This window comes from Crocodylus siamensis, chromosome 5 (assembly GCF_052110815.1).
Source record: "Crocodylus siamensis isolate JL-2025a chromosome 5, ASM5211081v1, whole genome shotgun sequence".
In the NCBI taxonomy this organism is placed as follows: Eukaryota; Metazoa; Chordata; order Crocodylia; family Crocodylidae; genus Crocodylus; species Crocodylus siamensis.
The window spans coordinates 143,533,433-143,558,230 of record NC_143399.1 but is presented as its reverse complement, the minus strand read 5'-3'; the positions used below and the strand labels follow the sequence as shown (position 1 = coordinate 143,558,230).

The 24,798-nt window shown below is 37.5% G+C and overlaps 1 protein-coding gene across 2 annotated transcripts in view; it reads left to right on the top strand.

Annotated features, from left to right (window-relative positions):
• Nucleotides 1-24,798, top strand: part of LOC149864691 (ubiquitin-conjugating enzyme E2 E2) — a 321,449-nt gene that overhangs the window by 8,675 nt on the left and 287,976 nt on the right. For both annotated transcript variants that reach the window (XM_090046557.1, XM_090046558.1), the window contains exon 3: nucleotides 2,731-2,781. In XM_090046557.1, coding sequence (XP_089902683.1) covers nucleotides 2,731-2,781 — 51 coding nt within the window. The remainder of the gene's footprint in view (nucleotides 1-2,730; nucleotides 2,782-24,798) is intronic.

The window sequence follows — 24,798 nt, the reverse complement described above, 5'->3', positions numbered from 1 at the left end:
ATCTTTAAAAAAAAATCCTTGGCTTTTATAAGTGCATCTTTTTTTTTTTTTTTTTTTTTTTTAAACTCAGCCATGAAGTAAGCCATTCATAGTTCAATTTTCTATTCATTCAGTCTATGAAAAGATGAAATATGAAGTAGAGTTTGCCTGTTGTCCTTGAATGCATGAACTAAACATTCTCCAGTCTGGGTTTTTGGGTTTTTTCAAATATTTATGGGAAAGGAAGCATACATATAAGAAAAATGAAAGTGTCAACATTTAGTTTATTGGCATATAGTCTTTTCCCTTCCTCTCTCTGCTCCAGAACCTAGTCTCATGAGTTGCAGTGGGATGGGAGCCTCTCATTCCTCTTAATACAAATGTAAACTGTTAACGCTCTTTAAAACAAAGCAGGGGAGAGGGAATATGTCTAGAAAATATTCTTTTAAAATATGTGGTATGTTTAACCACTTCAGTCTTGTTATTTATAAGTTCTTCTGAAAAATCAGATGGCATTTAAAAAATTTAAAATCTCTATGAAGATGTATTTTTTTTATAAATACCAGGTAAGCAGAATTATTTCTTTTAAGTTTTGTAACTTAACCACAATTATATTTCTTTATAAGTGTTTACATTCTCCATTAATCAGAATCATCCTCTGGGAACTCATTTTTTCCTCCCTCCCCCTCACCCCCGCCCCCCAATATGAGTATCTTCTAATATTTCATCCAACCATAAAAGTCTGAATTGTGTGAGCAAGTTACTTGAGAATACGACAGATAAAGTAGGTAGGAATTTGTTTTTGGCCAGGTCATCTATGTTCTTAGGTCATGCACAGCAAACAAATGCATTATTCTTAATGGAATAGGGGAAATGTTGGTAGTATTTTGAGGCTTAAACGTTTAAGTCTGTGTTTGTATATTAATATTATGTTGAATTAGTCAGCTGCATTTTTATATTAAGTGCTCTAATATTCTGAGCGTTTACTTCAATAAATCAGTTCCTTTGATTTACTTATGTGCCGAGTAGGTGGCAGCTGCTTTTTAACAAAATACGTATGTACCTTAGGTCAGGCTTGACTTCAGCATCTGTTTCTGGAATGTGGGCCGTGTTATCATTCTGTTTTCCTCTCTCTAACTGAAGAATAAAACCCTGCTCTTTTGCCCAAATCTTTGAAAAAAGGCTATTGAGGTAGTGCTGAATATTTTTGTCCTTTCCTCAGTCTTTCAGAAAACTGCCTGCTGGCACCTGAACTCCCACATTTGGGAGGTCATGGGTTTACAGGGGGTATGGCTGATGGGTTCTATTTATCGAATGATTCCCTAGCAAACTCCAGGAATTTTTTTTCCAGCTAACTGGACATACTTTAAACGTCATTGGAGTGTTGGAGGTTGTTTGGGCCAAGTTCAACTTAAGATGCAAAGCATTTTTATTACCATACTGCAGAGGTTCTAGGACATGACCAAAGGGTTTCAGACCACCTAGAACTCATTATTCCAGGGGTTGACAAACTTTTGCCACCTCAGGACACTTGCAGCCCAATCCTCGCTGTGGGCCACACTCCCCTGCAATTAGGAGATGCTGTGAAGGAAATGCTGTATTTTACCTGAATTTAAGACAACTTTGAATTGTATTCTGTATGTGGAAAATTACAAATGTGTTCATAATTTTCCGTGTATGGAATCTAATTAGCAGAAGCATGTCTTAAAATCATTGTTTTTTTCCCCTCCTTCCCCCCCACCCTCCCCCCCCAAACTGATGTAGTAGGGAAAGCAGCAGTGGCAGGGGGTGGGTGACCAGACAGACTGACAGACCTCATCTTGGATTTGAGTAAATGCAGTAAATAGAACAGGGCCAAATGCTAGGACCCTGGGGAACGGGGAGAATCAACTGAATGTGGCAGGAAGTAGCACTATGGGGACACCTCTGTTGTATTGCTATGGCTGGAGCATGCTGCAGATTTCCTGAGCTGCTGCAGGCCAGAACCAGCCTGCTAATTCATGGGTTTTGATACAGTTTGTGGGCTGTAGATTGCTGACCCCTGCCTTAATCTATGGAAGTCTTAACATATATGCAGGTTGGGAGGTCTTGCCAGTTGAATAACTGCTGATTGCCCCCTAAGGCACAATTTCTTAAATTCAAAATTAAGCACCTGAACAGATCATCCGATTTCCACCTCCTCCAGTGTGAAGAGATGGTGTTCAATAGATTTCTTTGGAGAGGTTTCATTTCCTAAAATGTAGGCCTCTCTTTTTCTTTCTAGAGCCTATATTTTTCTATACTCTTGGTCAGAAAGACAATATCCCTTGTATTTCCATAGGAAATGTGGTATAAGGTTTTTTATGTGAGACGTATATATGCACTGTCCATTTGACAAAATATTATTGGTGATAATATTTAATAAGGTATTGCTGGAGTGAATGTGTGCACCACAAAATGTTACCAACATTTGGTTGTGTTCAGCTATATTAAGGGCTGTGTCCATCCATGCAGAAATTAGTGCATTTCCCCGTAATTCACTGTGCTTTTTAAAAATTATTATTACATATCTTTTTAAAGGAACGTTGGAGTCTTACTTATCAAATACTTCAGGTAGTTTTATGAAACCTTATTGCATCAAATTTCCATTATAGATGAGAATTAGGTATATTTCTTAATACTGACCTCAGTAGAAATTTTTTCATAAAGCTGGAGGAAATGCATTAAAAGAAAAGTACTGTCCATATAACTTCTGTTTCTTTTTCTCTTAAGAATTCAGAAAGAACTTGCAGAAATTACATTAGACCCTCCTCCAAACTGTAGGTAAGTTGACATGGATTTTATTAATTTGGAATATTTCTTGAAATTACATAGGAGGCCTGAGGTACATTTCAGCAGCTCATTCAGTTTGGTGATATCAACATAGAGTGGTAGATACTGCTGTTTGTCTACAATGATTTAATGTAAAATAATTTACAAGGATGGTGAGTAAGGATAGGTTAGCTAAAAATAAAGCAATGCAATGTTAGATATGCTGGGACATTCAGGGTAAAAAATGAAATCTGTCAACATAGAAAAAGTGAGATCAGTGGCATTTTGTTTATGATTCTAGAATATATACAAATAATATACATATTCCAAGTGAGGATTTTTGTGGGTGATGTATTTTATTGGACTGATTGTGGGTGTTGTCTTTTATTAGACTAGATGTGTGGTTGGAATAGACTTAGCTTTTTGAATGCTGCTGCTTCTTCAGGTGGCATTTTTGCTAGTGCTTTTGGCTCCTTTTTGATTGCTAATTGCTAGCTTATTGGAAAAAGAAAAATGTGAAAAGTACAAATGTTGTTGGCTTTGGGTTTGTTGTGATTTTTATTTCTGGTCATCAGTTATGACATTCAGAGGAAGCTTAATGAAGTGGAGTCTGTTATCAGAAATTCTTTTTATGACTTCATGCTTTGCTTTTCTGTCAGTTATGTTTACTTATGGTGTGTTAAACTTGCTTTGAAAAGAGTAATGGCATAAGGAAAAAGAACCCTGCTACGCTGAAGTTCAGGTTCAGGCAAGAGTTTTCAGATGGCTGTTTCAAAATTCTAATCTGTCAACTTGACATACGGTCGTTGTTGGTATTATGCCAGTGTTGTGCAGCAGTACTTAAAGGAGGCCCTGAAATAGACCTCTCACAATGGGAGGTCAGGCTGAATGCAGATGAATAGCTCCCACCCAGTTCTGCCAGCTGATATCAAGTATTGCACGTGGTTCATAGGATTCATTGTATAGTGAAGTAAAATGAAGGACCGACTGATAGACATGGCTGATTTTTCTTTTTTTTAATGAATTCCACTACACTTCAGTATCGGATCTACTAAAACAACTGGTAATGAAAATGATAGCTTTATTGTTCTGGTCTCTTAATAAAAGTGTGTGTGTGTGTGTGTGCATGTGTGAGAGAGAGAGAGAAAGTTTTAATAATGTTTTGTGCTGGGTTTTGGGATGTAACTTGGGTAACTACGTACTAAAACACTAAATGGTGACGTGGCCTTGCAATAATAGCGTTCAAAGAGTATTTCAGTCAATTAGGATGAACAGCTCCTTGCTAGATAAAACATTTTAATAGCTAAGCTGTTCTGTCATACTTATGACTTTGTGTGAGTATTCAATCACATCAAAGCTGTTTCAAATGGCAGATCTTTACTTAGGCATTGATGACTGATGCCTATTAGTAAATTGATTTGCTGAGATGAATATAAAACTCTAGTCTGTAGAAGAATACATACCTCAAGAACTCTTTGAACTGAGTCTAAAAATCTTACAGCTCTTCAGAGCAGCATCATTTGTTTTTATCTGAATTCCTGCCCCTTTATAATAAAAGGAATCATTTTAATACACTAGGAACTTCTATTTGCTCTTTTTCTTATAGAAAGAGTCAGCTGGTTACTAGTGGGCTTAGCAGAAACTTGTTTTAGGCCGTTTTAATATAAATTAAAAAATGTCTGATCTGGAGATTTATTGTTCTCTGAATTATTCTGACATGACAAGGTAGCAATGAAGTGCCTTGCAAGATATATAATGAATAAATTATACTTAACTGAATGTGCCTCGTTTAAGGTACAGAATTATTACGTGGCGTGATCTTGATAGATAACTATTAGTAATTTTACTATGAGCAAATAATCTATAAGGAGTCACTTCATTTACTTTTATGCTATGTTGACATAGTCTAAGCAGTGTGCTCTTTTAAACCTCATTTATTTTCTATTATAGTTGCACATTACAAAATAAGTATACCAGCCAGGCATGATTTCTCAATATAGTGAAGAAAGGTAGGTACTGTATTACAGTTTATTAGCCTGAATACCCTTTTACAGAGAGTCAGCTTGGTTTTGTGGAACGCCCTTTATATATATATAAACAAACAATACAGTTTCTTTTTCGATACAAATGAGTGCTTTTTTTCAAACACAAATGACTTAGACTAATTTTAGGCTCAGTCCCAGTCCCCCTGAGGATAACTCATTGTTTTGTTTTGTTTTTCTGTTTTCCCTCCCCCTAGCTGGGATTTATATATACAAGACATCACAGGTTTATAGGTAATGTGGATGGTTCACCTCCATAGCTGCATTTGTGTCCGATTGTGGAGTAAAATGGTAGAGTTGAAATAGGCTGTCTAGCTAGGTATGTAATAAGTAGGGAAACATGCCCAAATTACAATCTAGTGAAGACTTGGTGGAATCATGAGGCAGAAGATTCTCCAGGGCCTTTGACCACAAAAGATAAGGACTTTGGGCTTATCTTAACTAGAAAAAAACCCTGTGCATCTAAAACAGTAGTGTCCCTTAGCTGCATCCTTGGATATAGCGTCTCCTTTAAGAGTTGAAACTGAGACTAAGGTCACTTCTTTGTTATTTAGAAATCTGAAGTTATTTGAACTTGTACAACACTTATTCTTCACAAAGAAAATATGCTAGTTTTTCCAAAACAAGGTGACCATATATTTTGCTGACATACACTGTAAGGAGGTGTTCAGTGTGAGAACCGGCTGCAGGTAGCAAGCAGTTCAGAGTCTACCCAGCTGGGAACGGCTGCAAGAGATGATCAGGAAATTAGGGTAGAGCTAGCGGGGGAGTTCAGAGCTTCAGGAGCAGCGAGCACAGGAAATGAGAGGAGGTGGTTGTGCTTGGGGAGAAACACAAAGCCTGTCGTGCTCTTCCTAAGGTTTGGAAAAAAAGACTTCAAGGTTTAGGGTCGGTGGTTTAGTTGTTTGTGTTTGCACGTGTGCTTGGCTTGATGTTTTTCTTTTACCATGGGAGAGAAGCTGTCCCTTGTAAGAAAAACTGTCTGGAAACCTTGGACCCTGCGCTGACTGGCCTTAATAAGGAAGGTGGGTGAGTGTGACCCACTTATGTCCCCTTGTATTTGGCAAACTATCACCTCTTTGTAATTTGAAACATTTTGTACTAAAAACTGAGAGACCTGGTAGTTTTGGGCATATAGATTTGTGACTTAAATAAGTTAGAGATTTAACATAGCTTTAATTCCAAAGGAATACAGAAACTTGCTCTTGAAACTGAAATATTACAATATGAGAGATGTTATGGCCTCTGAATTTTGGAAATGTACTCTCAAATTTTATGGTTTTTTTATGTTGTTTACCTACTTGTATGCAGACTTAATTAAAATGTTTTATTTGAATTTTTAGTATACGGTTGGTGCCTTATTCACTAGTCTTTAGGCAAAACTTGTTTCGATGTCAGAAAGTTGTGCTGGTGAGATGCAAGTAAAAATAACCTTTGTGAATATACATGTCAAATGAATAAGCCATGGATTTTGGCGATCCTCAATATTTTGATATACTTGGTTGTAAAAGTAGGTTTACTATTGTGTCAAGTCTAAGTTGCCTGCTTTACTAGAAATTAGTGTATTTTATAAGCAATGGGATCTAGTTCAGGCCAATAGACTCCCACTGAGTTGTGAATCATGCCCTGTGTGCATGTGTGGATAATATATTGTAGGTCACAGTAGTAACAGAAGACAAGTTAGGCGGAAAAAGTATAATCGCTACCATCATCAGAGGACTGTGTGTCATGAAGATGTATGTCTGGTGTATTTCACTGCCAATAGCAAGAACTGAATATTTTTGGTGTTTTGTTTTTGGTTTTTGGCCTGCATTCTCTCTCTCTTTGATCTTTATATAGAAGATGCATTAATATGAGGAAAGACCTGCAGGAAGAAAACAGGAAATACAGGTCTTTGTGTTTTGAAAATATTTAGTCTTCTAGGATTCCAGTAAAGACTTTTGGGGAAAAATAACTAAATTATAGAGACCTTCACCCTTGTGGTATTATTCGTGTGTTGGGGGGAGGGGGTGGTCAAATTAGCAAAATGTCTTAATTGCTAGAAATATTGGATATAGTAAATCTTGAAACAATCTAAGCAGGCTTCCTATTCCAACTTTGTATACTTCATATTTAAGATTAAAAATCTAAAATATAACAACTTTTGGGAACTTAAATACTCTTCAGACTTGTCTGCAGTTTATATCCCATCTCAGTAAAAATAACGTGTTGTGTGGAATATACCCCTCACATTCTCAATAACTTAAACTACCTTTCCTCCCACTGGCAACTGATACCATGTGTATGGCAACAAAAGCAGTTGCTTATGTAAAAAAAAATATTATTAGGAAAGTGTTTAATGTATTTTTAGCTTCTTTCAGTGTGACTATGGCAGCTGGAAATAAAGAGGAGAGCCAGCACAAACTGACTAGGCAGCTGACTGTGTAGACCATTATTTGAAACTACTCTTCAGAATTTTACTATCCTATCAGTCCCATGTCTGTCTTCATCCTACTGAATCCTCTTATGATGTTCTCTAGTACTGGTGCCACCACCATGCCTCCACATTTTACTCTTATCTTTTCCTATTTTTTTAAATTCCCAACAGCAATTGTGGTTGTTCTTTTAATGGGTAAGCAGTCTTTAAAATATTATGCAATTTACTGAATAAACTATCTGCCTCTTTCTTCAAAATAATTTGGTTATAACCCTTTTTAACCCATTGTTGTGGTGATGCATTGATTCTTGCATCCCCTTTTTTATGAGAAAACAAAATCAGCAGATGTATTGTGTCTTATTATTTCAGGTGCAGGAACCAGCCACCTGCCAAACAACCCTCTGGAAAAATAATTGGTAGCTGAAGGCTTCTTTATATTAGAGAGATGCAAAATAAGATGGAAGAGCTTCTAGATGGGCAGAAAGGTGAGGGAGAACAAGTATGTGTTCTGGTGCTCTTACTTTTGGGCTTGTCTGCTAGTGCCAACATAAGCAAATAAACATCAGTTAGGTACCTAAGGTTAGATATCTAATTCCAGAGCTTTGTATTGTATTATAACATAAGGGGGCAGATACTTCTTTCTAGAAATCAGCTTTTAAGTTACTTCAGCTGGCACCTTTTATTTAATTCTTGTCTCTTAGAACTGAGGTGGAACGCGGCTATAGGGTAAGAGGCTAGTGACTGCCACCTGAAGCTCAATTTCCCTTTCCCCTGGCACCTGTGTAGGGCAGGATGCTCTGGAGTGCTAACAGGTCGTGAGGACATAATGTCTGCTTAGACGTAAACCCTCCCCCACCCCCCCAGACCTTGTGCTTTCCTTTGAACTCAGCCTGTCCCTGTGCTGAGCTGACCGCATAACCAAAAGAGGCATCACATTAGTTTGACCTGACTTGCCCAAGGTCTGTATATATCAGGTGCTTCATTGAGGCTTTTTTGTTTCTTTTATCTAATAGCTGATTGAATCAGCTTTAGATAAGAGCACCAAAAAGCCCTGCTGAACTCCATGATCTATATAGACACTGAAGCTGGTAGAACTATCATGCTGCCTCTTCCTGTAAAGTGTAGAATTGTTTGTTTGGTGTGTTTTTTCTAGTCTGTCAGCAGCCAATATGCTTTACCCATTACCATAAGGAAGTGCTCTGGACCATGCGGGAAGACAAGGCTAGAGGGTATGGAGTTCTCTGGCCTTTTTTGCATGGAAGTAGAAAGATATCACATTATTCTAATGTTCATTAATGTGAGGTGTGGTTTCTTGTTCATATGAGCTTTATTCAACCCCAAACCGGCCTAATTTTGCTGGTCCAGCGAGATATCCTCCTGCTTCACTTAATGCTACTAAATCCACTCAGTAAATGCACACTAAGTCATTTGCTCCATCTTGATTCCTTCAGATAGTTACAAACCAGAAACCACTGAGTTCCCTACATCTTTATATAGCAGTTTGAGTATATAGCAGGAAATCCTTTCTTTTCCTAAAGATTGGTCTATATTTTTATTTAAAAGGAAGGTGATATTAAGAATTTTGATAACTTGACTTATGTATAAAGGGGAATTGCTGCAAGTATGAAATTATCTATTATTAGTGGTGCTGGTGTGTATGGAAGATGAAAACTAGACCGAGTAAGGAAATCCGATTGATCCAAAGAAGACTAAAATAACTTTTATTCTTAAATTAATATATTTACCAGAATAGCTTCATGGCTTTGTGCTGTGGATCTATCTGGGAGAGGTGGGTTCCCCCTCTATATTCCACCCTACCCTCCGTCTAGATAGGTTTACCCTGCTCTGTAGCCAATTTTTCTTGAAAGTACAACTCAGAAGATTATACATAAATTTCTTTTAGCCAGGCCTGTAAGAATGTGTTGCAATCAACTACATCTAATCAGGGCCATATTAAGGCAGAGCACCCTCAAGTTGATGGGGTATTTTTTTCACTGTCTGCCTTGCATCATAGATTTAAATATGGTTATTTAATCATAAGGTAAAGAAAGAGTGATAAACTATTTAATTTCACATTACTAGTGCTTCCCCCATCCTTTTTCCTGTATGAAAAAGAATCACATTGGGATTATATCCTACAATAGTAGGTAGAGTACACTTTATCATTTAAGTTCACCTTGTTTTATAACTGGCTGTTAGCTCAGGCTTATTATTTTAAAGTATCTTGGGTAAGAAGTGTCAAATTAGTTACTAAATGTACTCTCTTTAATACCTTTAGCTGGTGTGTGTGTGTGAGGGGTAGTTTTGTTTTTGTTTTGTTTTCATTTTAGTTTTAAACAGTCTATGACAGCATTGCCCTAATATAAAGGCATCTTCATGGAACTCTAAATAAAACTGAGAAAGTAATGTACTGCAGGCAGCAACATGCTTCGCTTTCCCTGTTGAGCTGAAAATCCAGGTCTGGAAAGCAAAACTTCCTGTGGCCCCAAACTTCTTTGGGGGCTACTTACTGATTTAAGGTATAAAGCATTTAGCTGCAGCGCAAAGTTAAAGGTTAATTGGTTTAAACAATTTTTCTTCAAATACCTTTGTTTATTTTTAGTGTAAATACTAAATATGCTCCGTCTCGATTGGCATACTGTTCTTTTGTGTTTTAATCTGACTGTTGAAAATGAGGGTGTTGTACAACCTGTTGTATGATACAACATACAGAAGACTGTGTGGGGCATGGGCTGAACCTGACATTGCACATGGCATGGGATCAGTCCAGGGCACATGCTGCATGCAAATACTGCACTAGACCTATGCATGTGCTGCATGTGGTTCCTGCACTTGCATGCTAGCTCCGGGGTTAGTCCAGGTTGAGCTGTGCCAGAGCCAACGCTTGGGGCCGGTCTGGCAGGGCACAGCATGTAGCGCACACTGTGTGCTGGCCCACTGTGCTGCGCATGATATCAGGTCCAGCCCATGTGCTACATGCAGCATGCGCAGGCCTCACTTCAGGGCTTGTGCTGCCTGTGGCATGAAGCTGAACCTACTGTTACAGCTGGGTCCAGCCTGCGTTCTGCAGGTAGCACAAGCCCTGGAGTGGGACCAGGGTATGCTACATGTGGTACAGGGGCCTGACACGGGGCGTGTGCTATTTGCTGTGCCCTGCTATCTGGCCCTGCACGCTGGTTTCACTTTGCACAGGTGGCCTAGGGACCAATCCAGGCTGGCCCCAGAGCCAATAAATAGGGTCAGTCTAACGCTTCATGTAGCAAGCGTCCTGTGCTGGTCCCCTGGGCTGCCAGCAGTGCCTGTGGTGCTGGGTCCAGGAAGCCACAGGCAACACAAGTCCCATGGTCAGGCTGATCCGTGCCATGCTGCATATGGCATGGAGTCAGCACAGGCAGCATGCTGCATATGGCATTGCTAGGCCAGCCCTGTGCACTGGCTCTGGTGTGATTTGATCCAGCCCACAGACTGGCTGCAGGTTTAAAAGAAGAAAAGAAATCAATTGCTACTATAAAAAAGAGTAATGGGGTCTCAGAAAGAGTACCTATTCCCCCTGGCAACGGGGAAGAGATAGCAGACTTATCTTGAAATAAAGGGGATGGAAATGTGCCAAATAAAGCAGGTAGTCCTGATGTGTGACCCATTGCCATCTGGGTCCAGTAAGACAATAAATAAAAAATATGTTGTCTTTGTTTAGTCTCCGACAAAGCAGTCTACTTTCCCTTTGCTTTCTGGCTAAGAATTTCGGAAGACTTTTTTTTTTTCTCACCAAGTACTCTATCCCTGGATTTCCAGCGCCTTCTATATGTACTAATGTCTTCCTGCTTGTAGATTGCATGTTATGCTTTTTTCTGTATCATCTGTAATTCACTCATTACCTCCCTTTTAAGAAAAACCCTGAATTAAATAAGTTAAATAAACAGTCAGTACTTGCTAGCAGGGCAAACAAAACAAACTTGGTGGCTTTCTGTGGAGTCATTAGGAAATTTAAAATATTTCCTTAATTTAAAGAAACTAGATAATCATTTTTAACCTAAAAATAGTTATCTGGTCATTCCCACATCTTTTCAAACAAACAAACAAACAAAAACTTATCATCCAAGAGGTGCAATTTGAAATAAAAGTACATAAAACTTTTAGGGGGATAAGTTTTGGAGGGGAACTTGATAAAGGGTTGTTTAAAGCCCTCCCCCTACACCAATAGTTCTCAGCCTTTTCTAGACTTCAGGCACCTCTTCATACTCAAGACACCCCTCAGAAAATGCTATCTTAGTTTTTACCTGTGTGTGTGTAGGACTACAGAAATAGAATAGTGCTGTTCTTCTGTTGCAAAGAACTCAGTCACAACAAGTCAGAATACTTTTAACATTGTGGATTCCTGTGTGAAAATTCTGGGTTTATGAGCAGTTTACAAAGCTTCATAAACTAATAAAGATGCATAATTCACAGCATCTTGGCAACAACATGAAACCAATTTTCGCACATTCCTTGTGCATTTTTATGTGCAGTAAAACTTATTCTGCAGTTACACATATACAGTTTGTTGCAAGCTTTTTGGGGTATCTAACTGACTTCAGCTTTGAATCATATCATAACACATGCCAAGTGTTGCTAGTTACAATTAAGATAACTTGAAATAATCTTTATTTTCACTTACTCTTACAATTTGTTTTTTTCACTTGTTTACATGCCTTTAATTTTTCACTTTAACAATTCTTACAGCACTTGAATTTATTTTTGTTTCAAAGCTGTGGAATTGGATTAAGCAGGGTTTTTAAACACTTCCATGTTGCTTGGCAAGGGTCCAGTTACTGTGTACTGGTTTAATAGAAACCATACTTAGCAGTGCAGTGCATATGGCAGCTCATGTTTGTGTGGCATGGCATTTATATACTTATTCCTTATACTGTAGTCAAATAAATTTATGCCAGAAACTTGAAGTTTCTTCTGATTAATATTAAAAGTAGTGAGTTAATTCTTTCTGTTTTTAATGCGCGTGGCATGGGTGGGCAGGGTAGAATTCTATGTGGAAATGCATCATTGAATATCTGTCATGTACAGATGCACTATTAACTTGAAATGTGTATTGTGTCTACTAAGGGCTCCAGAGGAATGATAACTTGTTTCCTTTCCACTATTTGACCTTTAATACTGTATATATTATTGAGGTCTGGATCATGGCTCCATAGATAAAACTAAGAAGTCTTGCTCTTTACATTGGGGAATAGCTACTTTTATGCGTGAACATTAGAATTTATATCACTTGTTCTTTTGAGTACCAAATACATATTTGATTTCACAAGTAAATCCATTCCTGTATTTAAGTTAATTTGTATAGATCCTTGAAGTAATTTGGAATTTGCCATCAATTTTTAGTTCTGGGTTATTTCAGTTTATACCTTGTCTTTTCTGCAAATTTTCAGAGGCAGCTCTTGAATGGAACTACCATCATAGGTAGGGTCCTTTCAAATACATATGTAAGGAGCAGTGATTACTTTGTCCATTTTATTAGCAGAGGATGAAGAATGTTCTTTAGTGAAAAATGTCAGAGGGTTGCCTTCTTTCAAAACATTTGCCTTCTCTTATTTTCAGTAGGAGCTATTTTCTTTCAGACTGCTATCTGTCAAAATGGAGACTGGCTGCTTCTGGTAGTGGCTTCAGACAGCTTGACTATACTTTTCATTGGAGCAATTCGAAGTACTGTAGTGGTTTGTTTGTTTGTTTGTTATTATTTATTTTTTGAAAACAAATGCCGTCAAATCAAAATTTAGACACATCCTTTTAAGAGGAATTCAGACAAGTTTATCATCTGAAAACACTGTTAACTCTCTCAAACTCAACACCTTCCTATCATAACACTGTTATAGAACTTTGTATATAAATCAGAAAGTTTTGGTTCATGTATGGGAGTGTTTGGATAAATGTCTGGCTGGATGTGTAGGACTGCTTACTCAGATAATGTGAATCAATACAACAATCGTTAGGGTCAGATCCTCAAAATATTGGCACCTGAAACTCGCATTGATTTCAGTCTCTGATTCCAAAGGCAGTTTGGGTGCCTTTCTGGTTTTAGTCCTTCTAGGCATTAGCTACGTAATAACAAATTTATGTACCTGACATTAGAGGGCACAGTTAAGGTTACATGACTGCTTTAACTGCCTTGTTGTCTGTTCATATTTTAAGGAAAACAGTAAGTGGTTTGTAATTATAGCCCCCCACCCCCCCCCAGCAGTTTTGCAATGCACTCGCCTCACTGTTGTCTTAACACAGTTTTAGTCTATAGGTTGGCATCATTGTATTAATATATTAACTTGAAAATTTGTAACGGTGTGTAGCATTTGTTAAATGTTGTCAGGGGAACACTTGAATTACTAGAGTTAATTAGGTCAATTTTTTTTTTTTTTGGTCCTATAAATTTTGAATTTATAAACTAAAATTGACAGGCATTAGTATTTTCAAAGCCTAATGTCTATGTTGAATACATGGCTATTCCCAGTGAGCTTATTACAATGAGCAGAGTAAAGTGAATGACAGCTAACCTTTAAGTATTACTTAGAGTTTTAGCACCAACTAATGCTAGAGTGTTTCGGGAGCACTTTCCTCTAGCAGAAGCTGTCAGGAGGAATTCTGACTCATTTGTTCAAAACTGCTTGTACACTATACCAGGAAAAGAGCAGTGTGTACTGTTGTTTCAGGTAGGATACTTCGTCTCTTTGCTTTAGAAGTTGGCCATGGCTCCTTCTGCCTCTTATTTAGAGACTACAGCTATCCTTGATGCCAGCACAGAGCAACAATTATGTTCTCAAGCTACCTTATTTATGGCCCTGTATGGGAAAAGCAGGTTCTTATAGGTTCTTTCTCCCTATCTTGGAGCACTAATGTAGGGTCCCTGGCTTAAAGGAAGTAACTAGCTATGAACATAATTAGCTTTGTCTCATTTATTTTTGTTTTGTTGCAAATAAAATAAGACCTGTCACTTTGTGAACATATTTCTCAAGGAGGGCGTTCTTCATTGCCACATCTTATTCACAGGAATGTCCTGTTCGTAGCAGCAGAAACAGTAAAACACTTTGACACAAGATGCACATTTTACAAAAATGAAACGCCATATCAAAATGGTTGTAAACATTTCCGGAGTCGCTTGTCATTGCAGGTTTCAAGGTGGGAAATTTTTAGAGAACATGGCTCAATTTTTCTTTCCTGGCCTGTGTGCTTGCCTATCTTTTAAGAAGAAAAATCAGCTATATCCTGTGGAATTTAAACAGTACATATTTGGTGCACCTTTCTTAACCCTTTTTTTGAATACATTGTGAACCAAACTTCAAGGTGCTGAATTGAAAACTCCAGTATTCAGGCAACAAAATCAGATAGTCCTGAGTAGGACAGATGTAGAGAAATGGTCTAACTTTGGACACAGCTGTCGTGAAGAGATGTGATCAATCTGAAAATTGCATTTTCATTTAAAACATTGCACTATCAATCAAATTGGAATCTGGGATTTGAATGCTGTGATCTGCTATATTACAGAGTGCCCTGGGAATTACTGAACTAACATGTATAGCAAAAACACTGAAAAGCGTCTCTCTCTTTCTCATGTTATAGATATAATAAAATGCAAATGCTTTTCAGTGCTTTTGTACATGTATAGTACAGTTCCAGGTAGTCAGATACATGTACTGCCACACAAGGCTATAATACAATAGTTGTATAATGCTGTATTTAAGATGTTCTGTAACAACCTTCTTTGCTCCTTATTAAAATACAAATAGCTGAGGGATGACACCCCATCTCAATTTCAGTGGAATTTTATGATTTAGATGATAATGATGGTTTTATACTGCTGCCAGTACAGAACACTTTTCAGACTGATATCAAGGTTAATTGTCACTTTGAGAAGTGAAGCACAGTCTGCCAATCCTTTGCTCTGTTCAGCTGAGGAAGATAATTGTTATTCAGAAAGTATGAAGTTCTTCTAAATACTATGGTAAACAGACGGCCAAAATTATTTTTGTTCTATTTATTCATTGTACTTGAAAGGGAACTCATCATCACTGTGTATATTTATCATTCATGTGCAGTGCAATAATATTAACATGCTGAACCTTCCCTGCTACATAGAATGTGGTTCTCCCAGTGTAGACCCAAAGATTTACAATTTAAACTTATGTTCCTTTAATGTCAGCACAAGCTAGTGGCTGCTTTTAGTGGTTTTGTTATTGCATTGTACATTACTTCTGTCTCACACTTTAAGAGAACCTCACTGACCTATTAATGTCTCTTATAATTCATGCTAGGATTGGCAAATTCATTTTTGGTTATTTTGTATTGTTTTACACATTCATTGTAAAAAGTACTTTATTCCCAGGGCCACACTTTTTTTACCATTAAAACAGTATATCATAAATGGTTGTGTATATATAGCAAAACAGTAAAAAAACAAATGCCTACCTAGCTGGGATCATTTGAACCCAGTTTTTTCTCCTGCCCTAGCAGGGGGTCAGACTTGAAGATCTATAAGGTCCCTTCCGACCCTACTTCTATGATTTTATGAAATAGCAAATTTTTCCATAAATGAAAATATATTCCATAACTGGTTGACTTCCCATGTCTGAGGTGTCTGCAAAACCTTTTAGAGGACCAGGTATGACTAGGGACTTCTAGATGTTGCATAGCCAAAATAATTGAGTGCCCCTATGGTATTTTGTCATTCGGAATGGGTAGCCCTCAGCTTAAAGATGCTCTATAGCCCTGAAGGGCTTCAAAATTAAAACTTTTACCATGAAGAAATAGCTCTTCCTTTCTTCAAAATGTTTTAATCTAATAGGATCTGTCAGCTTTGTTCCACCTGCTGCCACCCTGGAGGATTTTTCTTTTTTCTCCATTTAAAAATTGTAATGCTGCAGGGATCTTTCTTAGCATTGAGAATTGTTAATTTATTTTGATGTGGCAGTAGCTGAATTTAGCTGCTCATGATGATATTTCTCTTTCACAGAACTGTAATGATTTTTCCCTTATTCACGTAAGAGGTTTATTTCACTTCTTTTTGCTGCTACTAGAAAATGTAGCACATTCTAGTTGATTCAAGTATATACTACCTCGTGTGAATGTGGTCAATTGTACTTGCTGATAATATGCAAATATTACAATTGTAGAATTGTTAGATTTTAAAGATTGACTTAAAATTAAAAACCAATCACTGATGTGACCATGGTTTTGGTAGTTCATTTAACAGGGAGGGAATATATCTCCTGCACTCATCCATTGCTCACTGTCAAAATCATATTTGCATTATTACTTTTGCAGGATGCCAATTAGTGATTTATAATAATCCATTTATTGTTAATTTAATTTTCTGTTGTATAACGTGCTTTTTAAAATTCATGTAGTCAAAAAGGACAAATGTTAGATGTTTATTTTTACTCTTCAGCACTTTGTGTGTAGTTGTGAGGTTTTCATAATCTCTGTGTGCATTAGTAGTTTTTACACATGACTAATGAAGTTTTTAACAAATAAAATGGAGAGGGGCCAATCTGTAATTGTTAGTGTAGCAGCATAATCAACTCTACACAGTTTATTTGTAATAGCTCAGCATTAGAACAATGTTTCAAAGAGAAAACATGCAGAGATGATTAGTAAATAACGCAGTACCACAGTGATATGAGACTGCCCAACTATAGAAGTGCTTTAGTTGGATTATTCATATGAGTACTTAAAGGCATACTTACATTTTTCTTACCATAATGAGCACTGGTAGTGTCTAATTTTAGTAGCCATTTATGCTGAGATACTATAAAGAAGTAATGAAAGTTTTTTGCTTGCATAATTGATTGTGTTGTAGAGGTATAATGAATGCCATCTGGTAGTTTGTACCAAACTGTTTGGAGCATGCTTTATGGAAATGTGCAATATTGTGAGAAGGTGGAGCCCGGGACAGGAAGCCTATTCTGAAAACCAGAGTGTTTTGGTAACTCCCTCAGCATTCTTCTTACAATAGTTACAAAGGAACAGCTTCTGAAAATTGAGCAACCCCACTCCTGAGCAGATTTAAAGGAAGAAATGGAGTTGGAAATGGCAATCTTGATTCAATAAATTAGGAGAAGACATTACTAAATGAGAGAGACAGGGATAAATAGTCTGTTAATAATAATAATAATAATAACAACTAGAAAAAAAATCATTTGACCTCCAGATCCTTTTGCTGTTTATCCACAATCCATAATGGTCCAAAAATTCTAATTCATAGGACTGTGCTATTGCCTGTTCGGTGCATGCATTGAACTACTTTGGCTTAACTAAAAATCTTAAGTATCTTGATATCCTTAAATATGTGCGAAAGAAAATAATATCTGGTGGCATACTGTTCCTCTTCATGTCTATTAAAAACGGTGCAATTATACTTCATTTAAGATGCTGCTTGCTTGCTGCTTTCTCAAGAAAGGTGGTTAGCTGCTTGTGAACTTGTAGATATAAGTAAATATTAAAAGCTTATGCAGTCAGTGGGGTGGGAAAAAGTTTAATTTATAGTTCATCTTTGAAAGGGCAAATATTATCTTTATTTCTTGAACAAATGCCATTCATTCTTAAAATTTGCCTTAAAGATTTGTGCAGTCTTCTACAGTAGCTTAATTGAAAATGCTTAAATAGCACGTTTAGTTTAACAATCCAGGTTTGCGTGTCAGTTGCATGTTTTTCTGAGTGGTTTTTCCTCGCTGTCTAAAAGAAAGTTGGAAAGGCCAGAAATAGAATTGCTAACTAACAATAAGGATGTTTGAGGAATCAGCACTAATGCATGTGATTATTTTTTTTTTTTTCTAAAACCCTTATGAGGGTTTACCTGTTTCAGTGACTTAGGTGGAATCTTAATGTTATAGTATAGGGCATTTCTGGAGTGTAGACAGAATTTACGTAAGCTGAGGAACCCTTTATTTGATATGAATTTTTAAAGAATGAAAACAAAAACCTGTTTTCCTTTCCCCAGCACCTCTCCCTACTTGTCCCTTTTTTTCTTGCTTTCCCCCTCTCCTCCCCCCATGAACGTTATGTGAGCAACAACCTGAGCCTTAAAAATATTTTCTTGTTCTTTTGTGAAGAACAAACAACCAATCTGCAGTTAAAATCCTGACTGTATTGGCTGATGTATACATCTATCCTGTGCTTCATTTTCTTTGTAGCTCTGTTGAATACCATTTATACTCCTTACTGTACCACGGGGAGAATACGTACATTATTTTTATTGTATTTGCAGCATGTGAGTGAAAATAGCCTAGTGAAGCCAGAAGTTGAAGTAGCAGGAGGGATACCCAGTATTTTTCTGTTTATAATGACACAGTTTGCACCTTCCACCCTAGATTGAATGAATAAACTAGTAGTGTAACCAGCAGTTTTAAGGCCAATCAGCTTGTTTAATGGGAACTGTATAATTACATTTTACATTCCTGAATCTCCAAATTTTGTAGGCTTCCAGTTAATAAGCAGCTTTATTACTAATAATCTTAGTAACAAAACTTAAATCTGTTGGCTGTTTTATAATGTTTGTAGTTGTATATCAAGCCACTTAAGAAAGGTGATAAGTAATAAAAAAAATATTGCTGGATGGTTTTTTTCCACAGTGGGAAGTGATTGGACTCCTTGGCATATATTGACACACAATAATTCTCCTTTTTAAAAAGCTAAATCTACACAGAGCACTTCAGAATAGGTTTCCTGTTCTGTGTAGGCAAAAACATTTTAACCTCAAGTATAAGAAGCGATCCACTCACAATCAGTAGTGTTTGTATAAACTGCAAAGGGTTGCTGGAGTTCCTTCATTTAATAAATTCCTTCATAGAAAACTGGTCTGATTCATAGTTTATAATATTGAGGATTCATTCTGCTTAGGAAATTTCTTCCCCCTGTATGAGTGGTAAAGATTATTAAAAAATGGGCTAGTATTAGATATTAATTAATCTACAATTTGTTCTTGTGGATTGCAACACTACATACTGCTTTAATGTCACTGAAGAGGTATTCAGTTTCTGAAAGTAGTGACTGAAAAACTTAATAAAAATGGTTAGCAGCTCTCTGTAAATTACTTAAAATTAGATTTTAAGACATCAAAAATTCAGTTGCGTGCCATGCGTGACATCCTTTGCCTCTTCAGATTTCGTATTCGCTCCTGTTGGAGATGAGTCTTCTGGAAAATATCACTCTTAAATCCATGGGGGATTCAGAACAGTACAGAACCCTCTAAGAAGACCTAAAATATAGCTGGGTATTTTTTTTCCAGCAAATAATAAATCCACTGAAGAATGCAGTTTCTGGAAGGCTGAAATTATTTGGATAGATTTTTGGCAAAGAGTACTGTATTTTCTCACGTATAACCTGCACCTTTCCACCCCCAGACTAGCAGGGAAACAATTGGGGTGTTGATATGCGAGGGGAAAAGGATCCCCATGGGTCTGGATGTTTGGTGGAGAGGGGGAAAGAAAGGCAGTACCATGACAACTAACACTACCACAACTTTGCCTTCCCTCTGCACACTGTATCGGGTTGGCATGCAGGGTTAGTATATCATTCTGTCGTGCTGGGTCTGACCCCATGTGCTAGCACCAGAGCCAGGAGCCAGGTCTGATTCACCATGCTGAATCTGGGACCGCACACCAGGTCCACAGCTGTGGCTGGGGAGCCACATGCCAGATCCAACCCTGTACGGTGGTTCTGAAGACGCATGGTGTGTTTCTGACTTGGCGTGTGGTCTCAGACTTGGCATACAGGGTTAGACTCAGCATGCGTCTCTGGAGCTAGTGCGTGGGGTCTGACTTAGCAGGGGCCCTGGACCTGGCATGCCGGGTCACTCTGTGTGTGGGTCTCATCTTATGCATAGGGCTGGCAGGAGGCTCTGGAGCAGGTTTGGCTTCTTGGCTGCTTGCATTTACCTTGATCAAAGATCTTCAGGCTTCCCATCAAAATCAAGTGCATAATATTGCACTTGCCATATGCAAGAAAATGAAGTATTAGCTCAAATAAAACTGGAAAAGAAAGAGGTTTTACAAATACCAACATCTGATTTTCAAAATGAAGTATTTCAGCTTTGTTTAGAATGCTATTTTAAAGCACTTAATGGAATGAATGAGTTGAAAATGTTTTGTTTAAAGGGTAATCTTTTTCGGTGTGTCTTTTGTTTTTTGTTTTGCCACTGGTTAGTTGGGCATTGTTTTATCTCATGATCTCTTATCAGCATGCTCTCAATTTTGGTTCTCCAGTTTTGAGGGCTTAATAGCCAACATCAGCAACTCGAATACACTTTTTGTCATTTTCTTAGCACTCTCTTACTTTCAAATTAAGTGATACCATATTTTGTGGTGCATACAACATGCACCATTTTCTAAAATTCTTATTGTTGTTTATAGACCCGCCCCCCCCCCCCTCCAGTTTTTCCCATGTAGAAAGCAGTCAAATAAACCCTGGTTTCTTTTGGATAAGCAACATATTTTATGTGCCTTGTTCCTTTTAGTGGAGGTACTTAAAGGAGGTTACTCAGTTTTTACCACACTCTGAAGAGCCTAATGTTTCCTCTTGTGAGTAGCAAAGATTTTTGTAAAAAGCTCTTGAAAATAGCTTTTATATTGCTGTCAAACTCATAGAAGCATACTCCAGAGGATACATTTAATAAGATTCCTCTCCAATGCCAATTTGTCTTTGTTTGAAAATAAGTCTTGCCAAATCATTACAGGCTTAAGTAAGAACTCTGTTTAGGTCTTATGGTCATGGAACCCATTCATCAGACAAAGTGCTAATGAGAGATGCAGGCTGTTGTAATGTCACCTGCTCTGTCCCTCAAAATTAAAGGGTATGTTTTTATAAAGCCACATACCCATATGTTATAAAGCAAGGAAAAGTGGGTATGAGCTTTGTAGCTAATACTTCACCAACATGCTGCAGGAAAAGATAGATATATAGATTAACTGCAAAATTTAAATTGCCTCAAGCTATATTCTGGATAACACATTTATCTAAAGTAGAATCAAAATAGAATGTCCACTTGAACACTAATTAGCCTGGTATGCTAATTGCAGTATAACTAATACAGAATAATTCATCCCCATGTATTGTATTGAGAAATGCTCTACCTTTTTTCTTAAATATGTCTTAATATTCTAGTTTCTTGACTTCTGGGGAAGCTGAGGTCAGACATAGCTGCAGGTAGGGCAGAAATCTATGCAACAGACCTGGCAAGGACAGACTATAGGAGTGGCACTCTGGGAGAATACAGAGTTAACTTGTGGACATAGGCCATGAAGATTGGTTCCAACTTATCTAATGCATCACCTTCCTCTAAAAATCCAACAGATCCCATGGCCTTCTCATGCCTCACTTGACTCTTTTATGTACACTGTTCTAAATCAAATGGGACCCCTGATATGCATTAGGGGATGTACAACATTTACTTTCCCTCATCCCTACATATTTCCATACAGTTATGATGCACGAGCCCTCATAGCTATAGGCAGAGACCTGGATTTGCCTAAAAATAAGTCACTAGCCAACTTTAAGAAATGCTTCAGTCAGCTGCAGATTGTGCTTTACAAATCGGTGTTTTCTTAGTTCTTTTGTCTCTACCCATGTATCTGCACAACAATAACAGTGTTTTATTACTATAATAATGAAAGCTGTCTGGTGCCTGTTAGATACTGATAAGACTCCATGTAAGCTATATGCATAACTTCTAAAACTCTTTATATAGAGGGCATACAACTTAATTTCATGTCTGTGTTTCATTTCTGTCACATATTCTGGGTGATCTGTATTTCAGAACATGTATTCAGTAGGTTGCCAAGAATTATCATATATATTCAGGCCTTTTATTGGTCAAAGTTTTTACCATTATGAGAAGATAATCATTATTGCTAACCTTGCTTGCAGTGTTGATTTAAAAAAACAAAAAATTGCCCAGCTGTCAGTTCAAGAATGTATCTACAGTTTTTTTCAAAACCAAAATTCATTTCCAGGTCATATGAAAAAATGATTTTTAACCAAAAAGGTACTTGTATTAATTTTTTAACTTTTGCCAATCAAAAATAATGGCTAATTTTACTACCTCATGAAAATAAATTAAAAGCAGAAAGAGACTTATTAAGAAGTTTAGTTCTTCAGATGCAGAACATTCCAAAAAGTCACCAAGATGTCCATTTTTATTCTTTAAATGGCTGCCTGGTGACTTTTTACATGTTAGTATAATTGATGGTGTCAGGTGTCATAAATAATTCAATAGCTCTCTTTGATTGTATAGCTAAATTTGTGGGTAACAGAGGTCTGAGTATTAACTGTAACTTTACGAAAATGAATGGCATATTGCTGTCAGTCTGTTCACTCTTTACTACAAATGTAAAAAAAAATTAAATTTGAATTATTGACCACCTGAGAGGTCATTTCCCTTTTAGAGTACATGGATGAACAAATTGCTCAGATAATACCTTTTAAATTCTTCATACTTAAAAGATACAATGATAAAAATAAAGTTGCAACATTAGCTTTGATTTTTTTTTGTTTTAATTAAGATTCTATATTATTAATAATCAGCAGAAGGAATAGTGTGATGCTGCTTTTATTTCACAGAATTTACCTTTCTTACAGTTCAGAGAAATATTTACTTCTCAAGCCAAAATATACTTAATTACTTTATGGTGTGGCTCCCTTATGTCATTTCCATAATACTGGAAAATGCCTTTATTTAAAAAGATGTCAAGAATTAGGTTATATAATGTTTCTTCTCCTGTATCCCATCAGTCTAGAGACTGGAATAATCAGGTTTGGCCCCTGGGAAAAACCTGACAGTCGGACTTTCTTTTTCCTTTGTGCCTCAGCTGTAGTCCAACATTGATTGGCTCCCAGTTTTATCCAGCCTTTTTCTTCAGAGTATTACAGCAAATCTTGTGGACTCAGCTCTGTTCTTAGGTATGGCTTTCACCTACAGTGAAGCCTAGCAGCCAAAGCATTGCTGGCTGTCTTCTTTTTAAAGAAAGAGACGGAGAGGAGAGAGATTCTGTTGCGGCCTAATACTTTTTCAGCCCTGCATAGCAGGACTTTTTTCTGTATCCACTGCTGCTTTAGAGTTCAGTGAAAACAGTCACAGGGTCATAAAGTCAGATAAAGGTGGCACCCATCTCCTTTGGCACATCAGTAGCAGTAGGACTCAAAGTAGTGGGGTTATTTATTATAACTGATGCAGTGGGCAGAGGTGGCATGGGGCCCTTGGAGCCTGATCGTGGCATGCAGGGTCTATGGGCTGAAACAGACAAACTTCTCACCCCTTATCTGGTCCACCAAGCCAAAAGGTTACAGGTATGACTGGGTGTTATGTGGGATCCATGAAGCTGTTCTGACATAGCAAAAGACCTTAGTCAAGATGCAGGTGTGCTACCAAACGTTCAGTTTTGCTGTACCAGCAAACCTTCCAGGTGTAGATCCAGTGCATATATTTGGCTTAAGCGGCATCAGAGAGACTTCGTTCAATTTAAAAGAGCTAAGAAAATAAATTACGTAAAGGGAGCCTGCCTAACTGATGGAGGCAGTAAATACTAGATTCAACACCCCCACTAAACGTGATGATTTGCCTTTGACTAGAACATAACATGATACAGAGTTGTGGACTTGATGATCTGTTTAAAGTTGGGTTTTTCTTCAGAATCTAACTTGGTCCTAAATACAAAAACATCCCAAACTCTTGATTATGCTTGTCTCAGACTTGGGGCTCTGGGAGCTTCCAGAGCCCCAAATTATTCCCTGCTGTCCCACTGCCTGTCTGAAAGATCATAATAAAACAGCCCCAGGACAATGATTTGCCTCAGCTCTACCTGCCCTTTATACCAGACTCCACAGTTGCTACAGGGGAATCTTTGCAAGTTCCAGGGGGTTCTCCCCTTGGTTAGTGCAAAAATCTGGATCGCCTCCTCTGGAAGGCAGGCACACCTGGCATATCAATTGCATTGAGAACAGGACTGTCCAGATGGCTGCTCCCAGGCTGCCATTCCCCCACCGCCTTGTATCAATTCAAGGAAATTACGTTGTATGGGTGCATCTTCCTTCATCAGTGTGACCCAGTTTATACCATTGGGGAAAAATATATTTGCAGTGTGCTTATGGGAGAGAAGGACTATATGAACCTTAAGAACATACCTGAGAAAATATATGTACGATGCATTAAAACAAAGTAGATCAGATTTGCTTCTGGTGCATGTACCACAAAACTTAAAGGAATTGCACCGGGCATGAATATGGCCTATCATATTTAAGTACGTTTATACTAACGTGGAAAATAAGTATTAATGCGAACTGTAAAATTATATTCACGCTTTATACAATTTAAATTGATTTTTTTCAAAATTAGGTTTTTGGGGGTAAATGGCTATGGCTAAATATGCAGTGAGCAGTATGGCCATTATAAATCACTGACTGCTTGAATAACCCATTACTTGTTTCCTTCACAGTGAAGTCTGTCTACGCATAATACACGTGCTATCCTAGTATAAAGTTGAGTTTCTGAAAGTAGCTAAATAATAAATAAGATTAGGGTTCTGTGTGTCAGTCTTCTATTAT